The sequence below is a fragment of the Vicia villosa genome, linkage group LG4, assembly GCF_029867415.1.
Source record: "Vicia villosa cultivar HV-30 ecotype Madison, WI linkage group LG4, Vvil1.0, whole genome shotgun sequence".
Lineage (NCBI taxonomy): Eukaryota > Viridiplantae > Streptophyta > Magnoliopsida > Fabales > Fabaceae > Vicia > Vicia villosa.
In genome coordinates, this window is record NC_081183.1 from 146,152,124 (window position 1) to 146,166,420 (window position 14,297).

General features: G+C 30.6%; 3 protein-coding genes across 3 annotated transcripts; 2 read left to right on the top strand and 1 right to left on the bottom strand.

Moving 5' to 3' along the window:
• Positions 1-2,862: 2,862 nt before the first annotated feature.
• Positions 2,863-6,908, top strand: LOC131595413 (ubiquinol oxidase 4, chloroplastic/chromoplastic-like). Its single transcript, XM_058867756.1, has 9 exons — positions 2,863-3,229; positions 3,320-3,506; positions 3,597-3,690; positions 4,660-4,775; positions 5,111-5,219; positions 5,606-5,674; positions 6,129-6,200; positions 6,288-6,335; positions 6,465-6,908. Exons 1-9 carry the CDS (start codon positions 3,126-3,128, stop codon positions 6,674-6,676), a joined length of 1,011 nt encoding a protein of 336 aa, XP_058723739.1. The 5' UTR covers positions 2,863-3,125; the 3' UTR covers positions 6,677-6,908.
• A 222-nt stretch (positions 6,909-7,130) lies between these two features.
• Positions 7,131-9,455, top strand: LOC131595412 (protein CLMP1-like). Its single transcript, XM_058867755.1, has 2 exons — positions 7,131-7,648; positions 7,794-9,455. Exon 2 carries the CDS (start codon positions 7,806-7,808, stop codon positions 9,171-9,173), a length of 1,368 nt encoding a protein of 455 aa, XP_058723738.1. The 5' UTR covers positions 7,131-7,648; positions 7,794-7,805; the 3' UTR covers positions 9,174-9,455.
• Positions 9,456-11,534: 2,079 nt separating this feature from the next.
• On the bottom strand, positions 11,535-13,298 carry LOC131599877 (1-aminocyclopropane-1-carboxylate oxidase). The gene is made up of 4 exons (XM_058872120.1): positions 13,107-13,298; positions 12,770-12,996; positions 12,347-12,680; positions 11,535-12,095 (listed from the first exon to the last, which is right to left on the bottom strand). The coding sequence occupies exons 1-4, from the start codon at positions 13,209-13,211 to the stop codon at positions 11,808-11,810; spliced, it is 954 nt and encodes a 317-aa protein (XP_058728103.1). The 5' UTR covers positions 13,212-13,298; the 3' UTR covers positions 11,535-11,807.
• Positions 13,299-14,297: the final 999 nt, after the last annotated feature.

Below are 14,297 nucleotides of genomic sequence, written 5' to 3' on the forward strand. Positions count from 1 at the left end.
TGATATGGATGAAACAGATGTTGAAGGATTACAATGTCAGACATGATTTTATGACATTACATTGTGAGGATCTGAATGTTATCAGATATCTCATTCAACATGGCTGGGAAAAAAACATTGATAGTTATAATCCAATAATCAAGAATTTTGTTGAAGGAAAGGTTGTTACTCTGGAGCATATGGACAACAAGGAACAACTTACTATTATGTTTATAACAAATTTATGCTTTTTTTCTTATTTTATTGTTGTTGTTGTTGTTGTTGAGAAACAAATTACTCATAGTACTACACTTGATTTTTTTTTATGTATTTTAAAATATTCTTGAAAAAAAAAATTCAAAATCATAGAGTGAGACATTATATGAAACCAAAGTCTATGATTAAGTGGTATGCTAAAGATAACAATCATATGAAGAAGAATGGGGAACATGTTACATGCAAAAGAGGTCCATATCAAACTTAGGAGGGTCCAAATTAAAAAAAAAAAAACTACAAATTATACAGATATTTCTAGACATGCAAGTTTTAAGGATATCATAAGTCATAATAAAGAAATTTATGAACTTAATTAAAAGGAGTCTTCGCAAAAATATAATTTAAAAAGAAAAGAATACTAATAATTTATGAAATTTTTTAAAAGGAGTCTTCACAAAAAGACCTGTTTGGATGCTTTTTTCAACCAATGTAAATTGCACTTTTAGTTGAATGTGTTTATAACAACTCATTATTCATGTAATAATTTTTGGTATAGTAAACACTTAATACCTCTGATCTTTAATATAAGAAAAAGTTTATTTTTTAGATTTATTGAAGATTAATGTCTTTCGATTGTATGTAATCTAAATACATTGAATCTTCAATAAACCTAAAAAAGTAACAACAATAATGATTAACTTTTTTGACATATGTATATAATCTAAATATATTGAATCTTCAGTAAACTTAAAAAATAATTTTTTTTTATATTAAAGACCAGAGCCGTCTCAACTTTTTCGGAGGCCCTGTGTAGATTAATCGTAGTTTAATCATGAAAAAAACAAATAGAGGCCCTATTTGACCATAGTTTAACCAATATAAATATTTTATGAGGCGCTATCTAGCCACATGTTAAGTTTGAAAAATTTGAGGCCCTGTGCGGTAGCCCGCCTTGCATATATATATATATATATATATATATATATATATATATATATATATATATATATATATATATATATATATATATATATATATATATATATATATATATATATAGGGGACGACTCAAGTGAGAACACTTGGTTATTATGAGAAATGAGAACAATGAATCACGACCATTAAATTTTGATTTTGTTGATTTTAATGGACTAGATTGATTTCTCTTTCTATAATCCTTGATATTTATTTTAAATCAAAATAGAAAGAGAAATCAATCTAGTCCATTAAAATCAACAAAATCAAAATTTAATGGTCGAGATTCATTGTTCTCATTTCTCATAATAACCAAGTGTTCTCACCTGAGTCGTCCCCTATATATATATATATATATATATATATATATATATATATATATATATATATATATATGTGTGTTTTTTTTTTTTCCTATACAAAAATTTATTACATGAATAACTTTAAAGAATGATTAGCTTTAATGTCAAAAAAGGAGTAACAATTTTAAAGAACTTTTTTAGCTTTAATTTTAAAGCAATAACAATTTTACTATTCTATATGAACTTTTTATAATTCTATATAATTTTTTAGCCAGCTTCTTTATCCATTTTCAAAAGTTAGGTAACGTGACGCTAATGAATCACATAATGCCATTTAATTTAATTCTATTTAATTATTGAATCACATAATGTCATTTAATTTAATTCTATTTAATTATTTATTGAATTAATTAAATTTTTTTGTAAGATTTTTAAGTCATATATAAATAATTTTATTCAGATTCTTTAAGATAAGACACATTTTTGATTTTATAGCTTATAACTTATAAGCTTATATGACAATTTAAACATGTTTTAGCTACAATCTTTTCATCCGAAGCTTATAACTTATTTTACTAACTTATATCACAAACGTTATTTCAAATAGCATTTTAACTTATAGCTTATAACTTTTCATTATTTTTTTCTTTTTTCTTTTTATTATTTTAACTAAAATTCACTTTTATCCTTTATAATTTATTTTAATTTAAAATAAAATAATTATATAATAAATACTACATCGTCCTAAATTATAAGACATTTTAGGCATTTTAAGGGAATTAAAAAACACAATTATTACTTTAAGAGAAAGTGAAAAGATGTAAGACTTTACAAAAATACCCTTCTATAATTATATTGAAAAGCAAAATTAAAAGAATCGAAAGAAAAAAGAGAAATAAATAGAAGAGGGATTGTAAAGTGACCTATAATTTGACACAAATATTTTTGGCAAAATGACTTATTATTTGGGACAGAGGCAGTATCTTTTATGTCATTTTACATTTATCAGTTAGTTGAACTGCTAATTTTATTATACAGTTCAATTTGCTTATCAAATATCATTCTCAATCATCATCTATAAATTATAAGCTACCAGTCATCATCCATCAACCATAAATTATAAACTATTTGCTAACTTATCAGTTATCAACCAACAACCATAAATATAAACTATCTGCAGTCAATTGCTATTTTTACTAAACAGACCCTCAATTTTTTTTATGATAGGTAAAATATGAATTTTCCGTTATAAAATTCTACTACTCCATTTCTTTTTTAGTGTCATTTTTTTAAATTTTTTACCTGTTAAAAAAACTAATCATTGTTGTTACTTTTAAACAATAAGTATGTGAATATCTTACCACTCACACAAATCACCCAAACAAATAAAATTCTTCCACCTAGCACAAATATCTTCCTCCTAAAAATCTACTACCATACCACACCTAGCACAAATATCACACAGAATATGCCCATACGTCACCCCGGGCTATAGTCTCTGTAGTTGCCGGAACAGCCAAAAATGCCGATTTATAATAAAACCCGCCAAACGACAAACAGCTTGAATACACCACTAAAACCAACCTCCCCTTTTCCCTTTTCCACTTAAATAATATCCCAAACCAACACTCACCTCCATCTCCACCACCACCAATGGCGGCGGCGATGCTCTCTTCTCCCCTCTTTCCAACCACACATCTCAACAAACCACTTACCTCCCAATTCCGTCCTCTTTCATTTCGTCCATCGTTTTCCAGGTTTGTAAAATTGTAGTAATCTCTCAACGTAACGTTCATCTATCATCATATTCTCTTATCGATTTTGTTTAACGATTTCATTTGATTCAGGATTCGTGCTTCTCTGTTGCAAGATAAAGAGGATAAAGTTATTCTGCAAGATTCTTTTCCTTCTAAAACAAACTCTCCTTTAGATTCAGCTACTGGTAGTAGCGCTAGTAATGATAGTGTTTCATCTCCTAGTGCTTGGGAAAAAGGGGTTATCAAGGTTGAACAATCAGTCAATATCTTTCTCACGGTAATTGTTTTTATCTGATTTTCACTTTATCATTCACCTGTAGTTTGTGAAATGAAGGATCTCATTTTCAGCTTCAATTCATAATTTCAGGACTCTGTCATTAAGATACTTGATGTTCTTTATCGTGATAGGAATTATGCAAGGTTTTTTGTGCTTGAGACTATTGCTAGAGTTCCTTATTTTGGTAAGTGCTGTTTTATGGCTTTGAAATGTTATCATTATAGGACTGTCAAACTCTCTGTAGAATCGTATGAGCTTATGACTATGGACATGAATCCGACAGGCCAAGGTGAATGAACCCAACCCTTATGAGCTTAAACCTAGCTCTACCTAATGTTGTCAATCGTGGATAGCAAAAAATAGTGGATTGTTAAAATTGCGTATTGTTAAAAAGCCATTATGCAATAGTGCTATAGTGCTGATACAGTGGCTATTCGATTACATTTTACTAAATAGTGTATTAGGAAACAATAGTAGTTTGTCCAAATTTTGCTATGTTATAGTGCCGTTGTAGCAGGTATTTAACAAAATTGGCTCTACCACACTAATTCCACTTCCAATGAGAGGAACCTAGTTTCTTCATTCTTCGCTCTGTAGTAAATTTGTGCCTTCTCAATTTGTCTATTGGTTTTGAAATATGCTCTTTTTATGTGTTGATGGTGAACATGCGTTGTGGTTTGTGAGTTTTTCCATCAGTTTTGAAGTTTGATGCTATGTTTGTGTATGTTGGTCTCATCTAACATGGTCTGGCCAGACATCTGGTGTGGGATGGTGGAGCTTCCAACCCATCTTGTATAATTTATTGGTTATTCAGAAATTTTATACTTTGTTATTAAGGATTTCTTAATTGCTAAGTTAATGTCGAACATTTACTATGCACATAGTGAGTTGTGTTTAGATACACACAATTACTCCCTTTTTTGTTTTTATATCATAATAGAAAGGGACCTGCATACCAGCTGTTAGTTTTTACCCTAAAATTCATCATAATATAGTGAATTAGAAATTCCTTAGCAATACATGAAAATTATTATACTAATTTAAAATATCATACTTTATTTTATTTGATTACCTGTAAATGTAGGGAGTCACTGTGCAGTGTGATTGCAACTTTTCAGCATAAATATTAACTTTTGTTATATATATGTGGCAGCCTTTATGTCAATTCTTCATATGTATGAGAGTTTTGGCTGGTGGAGACGGGCGGATTATCTGAAAGTGCATTTTGCCGAGAGCTGGAATGAAATGCATCATTTGCTCATCATGGAAGTAAGATTTTTGATAACTTTTTTCCCTTTAATGCAACTGATATCTTGTTGGTTAGTCCGGAAAACATGTCATTCCATAAAATCTTAGTAGTTCTTTATCCATGCGATTTTTTGAAGGGCCTGTAGTTGAAAATGCTGTGAATTTGAATTATAAGACTTCACTGATAGCAGACAGAAAATTAGGATATCTCTTTCACTAACTACATTCAGATTTGTAGTATAGGGAAATAATTATACAATCGTATTTCTCAGGTTCTGCAGTATGAAATATCATGCATGTGAACTCTAATATTCACATACTCTATTGCGTGCAATAAGCTTGGGTCTATGTTGCAGGAACTTGGAGGGAATGCTTGGTGGTTTGACCGGTTTCTTGCTCAACATATTGCAATATTTTATTATTTCATGACAGCTTTAATGTATGCAATAAGCCCAAGAATGGCATGTAAGTATTATGTACTTAATTTTTGTTTCATTACAATCCCTGCTACATCTTTCAATTTGTTGGTTGGATTATCATGAAAATTTAATGTCGCGAAGTCTCGTGCATATGGCAAGTTTTGAAAAGACCAGATGGTATTTGCTTTAGCATGTACATAACTGATAAAAAATAAAGAAAACAATTGAGTTCAAGCAATATGTACTTAAAGCGACTAAATTAAAGCTTATTTATCAGCCCAATCAAGCTAGAAGGAACAAACTGACCTAGTTTGCTTTTGCTAAATCATCAAAAGTACCATGTTTGACTTGTATTACACATTCTAGCATTCCATACCTGTCTGCTTGCTTCTTCAATTTCTGATATGTGTTTATGATTTATTGCTAGTGCAGATCACTTTTCTGAATGTGTAGAGAATCATGCATTTGAAACTTATGACAAATTTATTAAGGAACAAGGAGGTAATTTCAATGTTCTTTCTTTTCTTCTCTGAATTTTTAAGATTTTAATTGTACATTTTAACAGTTCATAGCTTTGGTTTATGTTTTCAAAATTAAGTGTGTTCCAGAAAATCATAAGATTATACTTAATAATGCTCATGAATCATGATTTATTTGGTATGAAGTCAGCTGTGGGTGAGCTGTTAGCTGAGTATATCTTGAAAATTGACAAGCCAAGATTATTCAAGCTGTGTAGAGAATTGGTTTTTTATTGTGTTTTGTTTTAAACTATCTTGTTCTGTTTTGGCATTCTTTTGTCAATAACAGAAAATAAAAGAAAGCAGATTAATGGTCCTCATATATTAATAAATTTAATCAATGAAGGTTCCAAAAGTGGTTACACTCATGGTTCATTATGCTGTGTTCTTGTCCTACATGATTCAATAACTAACATGATTTGGTAAATTTTTTATAGAGGAATTGAAAAAAATGCCGGCTCCTGAGGTAGCTGTGAATTATTATACAGGAGATGACTTGTATTTATTTGGTAAGCTCTTCACTGTTTTTGACCTAAATTTGTTTACTAGAAGGCAAAAAAACTGAAATTTCACACTTCCAATATAATTTTTTTCAGATGAATTTCAAACTTCCAGACTTCCTAATACTAGAAGGCCTACGATAGGTATGTCTTGAAACCTAGTCTGACATTCATTACATTCATTCGAGTGATTAGGTATGTCTTGAAACCTAATCACTCAAATGTTCAACTAAGTAAAATTTCTCACGTTGGTTATTTCTATTTCCCCTCTAGAAAATCTGTACGACGTATTTTTAAATATCCGAGATGATGAAGCTGAACATTGTAAGACAATGAGGGCTTGTCAAACTGATGGAAACCTCAGGTCGCCTCATTCATATGCGGAGGATGATGAATCAGTCTGTACACTTGATGCAGGCTGTGAAGGAATTGTTGACTGTATAAAGAAATCTGTTACTTCTAATCCGGCGGCTAAGGTGAAGTAAGATACGCAGTACAATACGTAATACATTCATTCATAAAACGATGAAAACAAAAAGGATACGAGGCAGATTCCTCTATACTTTTAAAGATATAGAAATAATTATGGTTAGAATTTTAGAGATTAGTAAATAGTTGAAATTTGGATGAAATTCCTCCAAAGTGAGGGTGTAAAAGCAATTTTTTCAACTTTTATTGGATTATGTATATGCTTTAAATTAAAGCAACAGTGACTATATTTGTATTTGTTACTTCAAAGATAAATATATTTTTCAAGAACATTTTTTCTTGAAACTTCTAGCATAAATATACAAGAAATCAGTTACATCTTTATTTTCCTGAAAGCATCGACAAGAAGTTTTTTTTGTTGTTGAAAATATTTATAACAAAAGGATGGTTTGAAAGGAAGGAATCATATGTATGATCAGACTATTATTTGATCTTGAATTTGAAATCCTTCTATGTCAAAAAGCATGATTGAGTTCAAAAAGAGAGAAATAAATTAATATGATTAGATGGTTTAGTATTAATTCAATCATAAGATATTTGATTGCAGTAAATTTATAATACATTTTATCTAATGATCATGACCAATTAGCAGATCTTAAGTAGTTTATAACAAAACTAACTAACAACTACTACTTATAACTAAATATAACAACCAACACTATTAACTCTAATATATTTTAAAACATACATAGGTTTTTTATCCTAAGTTTCATCATATACTTTATATTTTCCATAATTTTTTCAATAAAAAAAACACGAATAAGTTAAAAATAAAAGTCTTTAAATATTAAATAAAATATGAAATTAACAAAATAAGTATTACTATTTCATTGTGCAAACTTGCCTAAAAAAAGTTAAGAGAGATTATTAGTAGTAGTAATCAATAGAGATGATCCTATCAATTGCAAATTTCTGCATACGACCACCAGAAATAGCATGTGAAAAAACGAGGATCTCTGCATCCAAAGGTAAGTTTCCCTCTCGAATGCATTCTTCTCCTTCATTGGAATCACCTTCATTTCCAGCATTGATTTCGATATCGATATTCATTTCTGCGCTTTTTGTTATTTTTAAATCGAATACATCCCCAATTTTACGTGCATGCGATAACAGAAAACTTGAACAATGAGGAAATCCGGTGGCAGAAGAAAAAAAGATAAAGTTGGATCCCCGAATTCCGGTTCACAACCGAATTCTCCATCGTCACCGAGATCCACGGCGTTTGATCCTCGCCCAAGCCCAAAGAAGCCCGACCAGAATTCGCCTCTCAAGCCTGAGTCCAAGCCCGAGCCTGATTCCTTAAATGAACATGTCACGGCTGCGTCCAGACAGTTGAAGCTTGCTTATGATCATGACATAAGGCTAGCACAAATGCCAATAAATTGCAGCTTCAGAGAATTAAGAGATTTAGTGAAGAAGAAATTTCCAATGTCGAATTCAGTTTTGATAAAGTACAAAGATAACGACGGTGATTTGGTTACTATAACCTCCACAGAAGAACTCAGATTAGCCGAATCTACCGTTGATAAAACCTTTTCAATTGGAATTCTGAAACTAAATATCATCGAAGTTAGTCCCGAACAGGAACCATGGGTGTTAGAAGAAGGAGAAGAACAAGAAAAACATATAGATTGTGTTTTGGATGAGAAAAAGGCCACTACTGAATGCAAGAAAGTAGCAGAGAATGTAGAAGTTGATGATTGGTTATACGAATTCGCTCAGTTATTTAGCTCGCATGTTGGCGCCAGTCAATCTATTGATTTCCGCGAGTTAGGAACGGAGTTTTGCTCAGAGGCACTTGAAGATATAGTGACCTTTGATGAAGCTCAAGATTTGTTTTACAAAGCTGAGTTTAAGTTTCAAGAGGTTGCTGCTTTGGCGTTTTTCAATTGGGGAAACGTCGACATGTGCGCTGCTAGGAAGTTTGTTAAATTAGATGAGAATGAGAATGAGGTTGTGGTAATGAAAGAATCAGAGTTTGATTTTGTCAAGGAAAAGTACTATTTAGCGCGAGAAAAGTACGAACGTGCGGTGGTGATTAAACCTGATTTTTACGAAGGGTTATTGGCTATTGGACAGCAACAATTTGAATTGGCTAAGCTTCATTGGTCATTTGGTATGGTGAATAAGATGGATTTAGGTAAAGAGACGCTGCGCCTTTTTGATGTTGCGGAGGAGAAGATGATGGCTGCGAGTGATATGTGGGAGAGGTTGGAAGAAGGGAAACTTGGCGGGCAAGGAAGCGGTATGAGATCCCAGATTAATCTTTTTTGGGGGAATATGTTATTTGAAAGGTCTCAAGTGGAGTTTAAATTGGGAATGAGAGATTGGAAGAGAAAACTCGATGCTTCTGTTGAAAGGTTTAAGATTGCTGGAGCTTCCCCGGATGATGTTTCGACGGTTTTGAAGAAGCATTGTTCCAATGGGAATGCTAGGGACGGAGACGTGAAGGGATCGCCAAGAACACAGAATGTAGTCAAAATGATGAAATAGAGACGGATGATCGTGGTTGAACTTGAAGCTTTTGGTTAGTTCTGTGGTAATATAAGGAGATTATTTTTGATCATTTTATTCTGCAGTAGAGTTTGCAATAACCATTTTTACACCATAAATATTAGTCTATTGTTCATGTTGTCTTGCTATCATATGAATGTGTTGTTACAATGTGTTAATTCCATGCTATCTTGAAAATGTTTGTTTGATTGTTTTATTCTTTCAAATGTTGCCTGCGTTGCCTATTTTACAGTGAGGTATTGATGTGCTGCATTGAATTTATTTGTTTAGCAGACATTGTTGTTTTATTTTAGAAAATTAATTCAAATTTGCAAAATGATGTACCCGAATGGAGATTTTATACGGTTAACGAACCTCGCATCAGACAATATATGATCTGATCATATGTTTATAAGAGAGAGTAATCATCCTTTTACAAGTCGGTTTTGTAAGGTTGAGTTATGTCCAACCACAATTCTTAATATGGTATCAAAGTTTCGTTTAAAGTCGGTTGTGTTACATGCTATCAGGCCACACACTATTTATTTCCATACTTCAGATGTCCAGCTCTGAACGTGAGGGGTGTGTTAACAACTCTCACATCGAACAATATCGAACAATACATGACCTAATCATATATTTATAAGTGGAGCAATCCTCTCTTTAGAAATCGGTTTTGTAAGGTTGAGTAAAGTTCAACCAAAATTTGTAATAGATGCTCTCTGAGATATGGATGAATGTAAATTCCTGTGTTGAATAATTCTCTCATCTCAAAAGTTGGTGTTATCCAAAGTAAAGCAAAAGTAGAAAAGCAAAATTGGATAGGATAACAAAAATAAGTGAATGCCTCTGCACTCTAGAGTCTAGGCTGGTGTCTTCTGATTATAGATTGTTTCTCTGGTAGATGAACTCTGATTAGTTTGTCGTAAGGTGCATAAATAGCGATGCATGATTGTTGATTTTATCATCACATGGATTTAAGAAGATGAGAAAAGTCATGTTCCAAGTTTTCAGCTTATAGCTATTTCATTACCTGTCAACTAGGTGTTTCCTTAAGAGGAGAAACATTGTAGTGTTCACATAATTCATCTTTGCTTGTGAAATAAGTACTTTACTTAATAATAACATATTTGAGATATCTTAAGAGACGTCGTTTGACTTATCTCAAATATATAAAATTGATTAGTAGGACGAAGACTGTCATATTTACAAGCACATATTCAAGTCATATTTACAAGCACATATTCAAGTCATATATTGTCGGATATGAACTTCTAACACACTCCTTCGTGTTTACTGTTTAGGATTGAACATCTGAAATGTGAGAATAAATGTGGTGGCCGGATAACGAGAACCGGATTGGTGGTGGTTCAATGAAAAATATGTAACAAGTCCAACCAATATTTGAATTTGTCAATAATGACTAACTTAGTGAATGCATCAACTGAAGAATAATTTTTTTTAAATAATATGTGTCCAGATAAAAGTAATTCTTGGATGTTACAAAAGCTCATATCAATTAACATTTAGTGTTTATTTGGTAATTTAGTGCTTACAATGGTGAGCAACCGCGTACTATGTGGCTAAGTATAATAAGCCAGATAATTCATATTAATATTAATCTTATACAACACAAACCTGTTTCAACTTAGCTCTAATCCAATACTAATATTTTAAGTAACAAGATCAAAATTTATATTGTTTTCATTAGCCATTCATTATTCGACACAGAATGCTGAAATAGTAATTGTGGTCCCAATTAAGCATATTATGACAGTTGAAATTCTCTGCACAAGTTTTATAGCAAATCAGAGTTGAATTTTAAAACTATTATCTTATTACCAAAAAAAAATTCCAAAACTATAAACCGACCTACTTTTCATCAATTATTTAATTTCCCTATGTTATTGACATTCTTTTTATGTTAGTAATATGATTAATTAAAATTCTAGTTTATAATATTTCATTATTAGTTCCTCAAATTGGAAACTTATAATTTACAAAGAAAGTATACCAATCAAATGAATTATCTCAAATCTCAATCTTTAGAAAGTAAACTAATATGAAAGGTCTTGATGATTACTAATCATGCAATTAAATTTCTATCTTTTTTAAAAGAAAAAGACAAAGGAATAAGTGAAGTTAACAAGGAAAAAAAAATTAATAATAAAATAAAAATGACAAATTCTTTGCCTTTACATAATCTAAACATAGCTAAAACCAAGAACATGAGACTCATCGATCATTTTCATTGGTGATGAATAAATTAAAACGAATATTTCTATCTAATATAATTATTTATTTAATGCATGAAGAATAATGATATTTTATTAAAAAGCACAATAAGCCAAAGAGGAATCATGAGGGACACCACCATGTTTTGCTTTATAAAAAAAAACAGTTCTAAATCACTGCATCACATTACATAAACTTAATCAGTTAATCATAACTGATTAATTATCACACAATCTAAGATCAAACTAATTAATCATACTTTATTTTTTTTGATATAACCCTTTAGACTGCACAATCTTAAACACCAACCCAACATTAATAATAGCTTATTAATGTAATATAACCACACACATAATCAATAATCAGTATAATAATAATAATAAAAATATGCTTTTTTTTTCATGTGCTCACTACTGGTCCCACTTCAACACTTGACATGGCTTTCATCATAGCTTCAAATCTAGGCTCTTTAGCTTGGAACTTGAGTCCCATGTAGAGTTTCATGTAATCATCAAACACAAATTTTGGATAAACTTCACTTGTTTCATTTTCCTTCAATAAGGTTGAAGCTGGTGAAATCACAGCATCATCTCCTGGATTGTAGAATGATGCTAGGGACATTCTAGCTCCATCTGTCTGTGCAATTACTCTATGCATCACACTCTTGTACTTCCCATTGGTTATCACCTATTTTGACACAAACATTAAATTAAATTATAAATTAATGAAAAAACATATATATTATCCTATTTTAGTGTCACTTTTGTAGAAACATATCTCGAAAATGACATATCAGAGTAATGGATAACAAATGTTCACGCGGTCTACATATTAATGACTGTTGAATTGAGATTGATCTGGATTCAATCAATTCAACTGTCATCGATATTTTAACTACATGAATGAATGTAATTTGCGACAATATAATATATTGTTACCTCAAGTTGATCACCAAGATTGATGACAATGGAGTGACGCATTGGAGGCACATCAATCCATTTGTCATCTTTGAGAAGCTGAAGTCCACTGACTTTGTCATCTTGAAAGAGAAGAATGATTCCACCAGCATCAGTGTGGGCTCTAAGCCCCTTGATGAGGTCTGGCTTAGGACAAGGAGGGTAGTTACTAACTTTTGTCCCAAAATTTGGACCCTTTGATCCATAAAAAGCCTTCTTCAAATATCCTTTCTCAAGACCAAGATTCTCACACAACAAGTCAAGAAGTTCCTCCGCAAGTTTCTCCAATTTCTCAGCAAATTCCTTCATTACCTTCCTGAAAAAGAAACACACACAGTGTAAAATTTCTTTATATCGTCGAATCCTATATGAATATATTTTTAACAAATATTGAAAAAAAGTGACCTGTAATCATCATCAAGATCTGGGATCTCTGAGATATTAGAGGCAGGAAGATGGCGCAAAAAGAAAGTGCTTTCCCAATCCAAATCATTTATCTCTGACTCAACACCCTCCAAACCTTTGCTTGCAACCATTTCTTTAAACCTTTGTTCCATACACTTCTTGTAGTGTTCTTTTGTGAGCTTCTCAACCGTATCCATCATCTCAATAGATATACCATGATTTACACACTTCACAAAAAAAAAAAAACCAAAAAAAAAACATTAGTAAAAACCTTAAACCAACAAAAACATATCGTGATTCTGTCAAACTCACTCTCGGACAGAAAGTGTAATAGTACCTCAAAGAAACCCCAGTTCTCACAAGCATCTTTGATCAACTCCATGGTTGATTTTCTCTCTTCTGTGTTAAGCTTTCCCATGTCAACAATTGGAAAGTGTTCCATTTTTTTGTTTCTTTTTCACTTTCTTTCTATTCTCTCACTTGAATATATTGAGTTATATGTGAATGAATGAGTATATGCTGTGAGAGGTGCAATGTAATGTATTTATAGGCAACCCCCAACTTGAAAGAAAAAAATATTCATTTAATTTATAAAAAGCATGTTGCCTTATTATGTATAAATTCTTAGGCCATCTATAATGAATGTGAGTTTATCTATTTATCAATCAAACATAGTAAATAGGTGTGTAGATGAGGGGCACTGACGCCAGAAAATCAACCATAAAACCATTGCAAATGAATTTGATTTACAATAAAATAAAATAGAAAAAAAATATATTCCTCTGTTTTTTATTATAAGTCATTTTGAAAAAAAATTATATTTATTTATAAGTCGCTTTACAATTTTAATGATTAATTAATAATATTTTTCTTATTATATTTTTAAATATTTATTATATTATCTACTTTTAATTATATAAATTTATCTTCCACCTATCATTAATGAAGAATAATTTTATAAAATTCTTATAATTTTTCATTTTTATACGACAATTATTATTTTTCTTAACATATGTGAAAAATCCACAACGACTTCTAATAAAAAACGGAGGTAGTATTTGATTCCTAAAACATGATGACTGGATTTGCATATATTACATTTTTTTCATATGTTTCTATATTACCTTAGAATATACTGTAAAATTTGATGGAATGGATAAATGGTTGATCTTCATACAAACAATTATTAAGAATGGGAGTGCATTTAATGGAGGATAAATCCTCACAATCTGATAAATTAATTTTTAAATTTAAATATGCATTCAATATTTGACACACCTCAAATGAAAGGAACTTATGTGTATGAAAAGAAAAAGTACATAAAGATTTTTGTTATAAAAATATTTGATACAATAATTATATTATCTAATAAAATTACCTTTTAATTATTTTATATAATTTTGCATATTGATTTAATTATTTTTATATTATCTAATAAAAATTAACATTTTTCCACTTACTAATCATTTATTTTTTAAATATTTTTCAATAAATTTCTATATTGTTTTTTAATATTTCTTTCATGTAT

Bases quoted from the DNA above. Each gene is read 5' to 3' on its own strand.
- LOC131599877 (XM_058872120.1), bottom strand. From the start codon at position 13,211: ATGGAACACTTTCCAATTGTTGACATGGGAAAGCTTAACACAGAAGAG. The intron at 12,997-13,106 runs GTACTATTACAC...TTTTTTGTGAAG, and splicing joins AGAACTGGGGTTTCTTTGAG to TGTGTAAATCATGGTATATC. The intron at 12,096-12,346 runs GTAACAATATAT...GTGTCAAAATAG, and splicing joins ATCTTGGTGATCAACTTGAG to GTGATAACCAATGGGAAGTA.
- LOC131595412 (XM_058867755.1), top strand. From the start codon at position 7,806: ATGAGGAAATCCGGTGGCAGAAGAAAAAAAGATAAAGTTGGATCCCCG.
- LOC131595413 (XM_058867756.1), top strand. From the start codon at position 3,126: ATGGCGGCGGCGATGCTCTCTTCTCCCCTCTTTCCAACCACACATCTC. The intron at 6,201-6,287 runs GTAAGCTCTTCA...AATTTTTTTCAG, and splicing joins AGATGACTTGTATTTATTTG to ATGAATTTCAAACTTCCAGA. The intron at 6,336-6,464 runs GTATGTCTTGAA...TTTCCCCTCTAG, and splicing joins TACTAGAAGGCCTACGATAG to AAAATCTGTACGACGTATTT.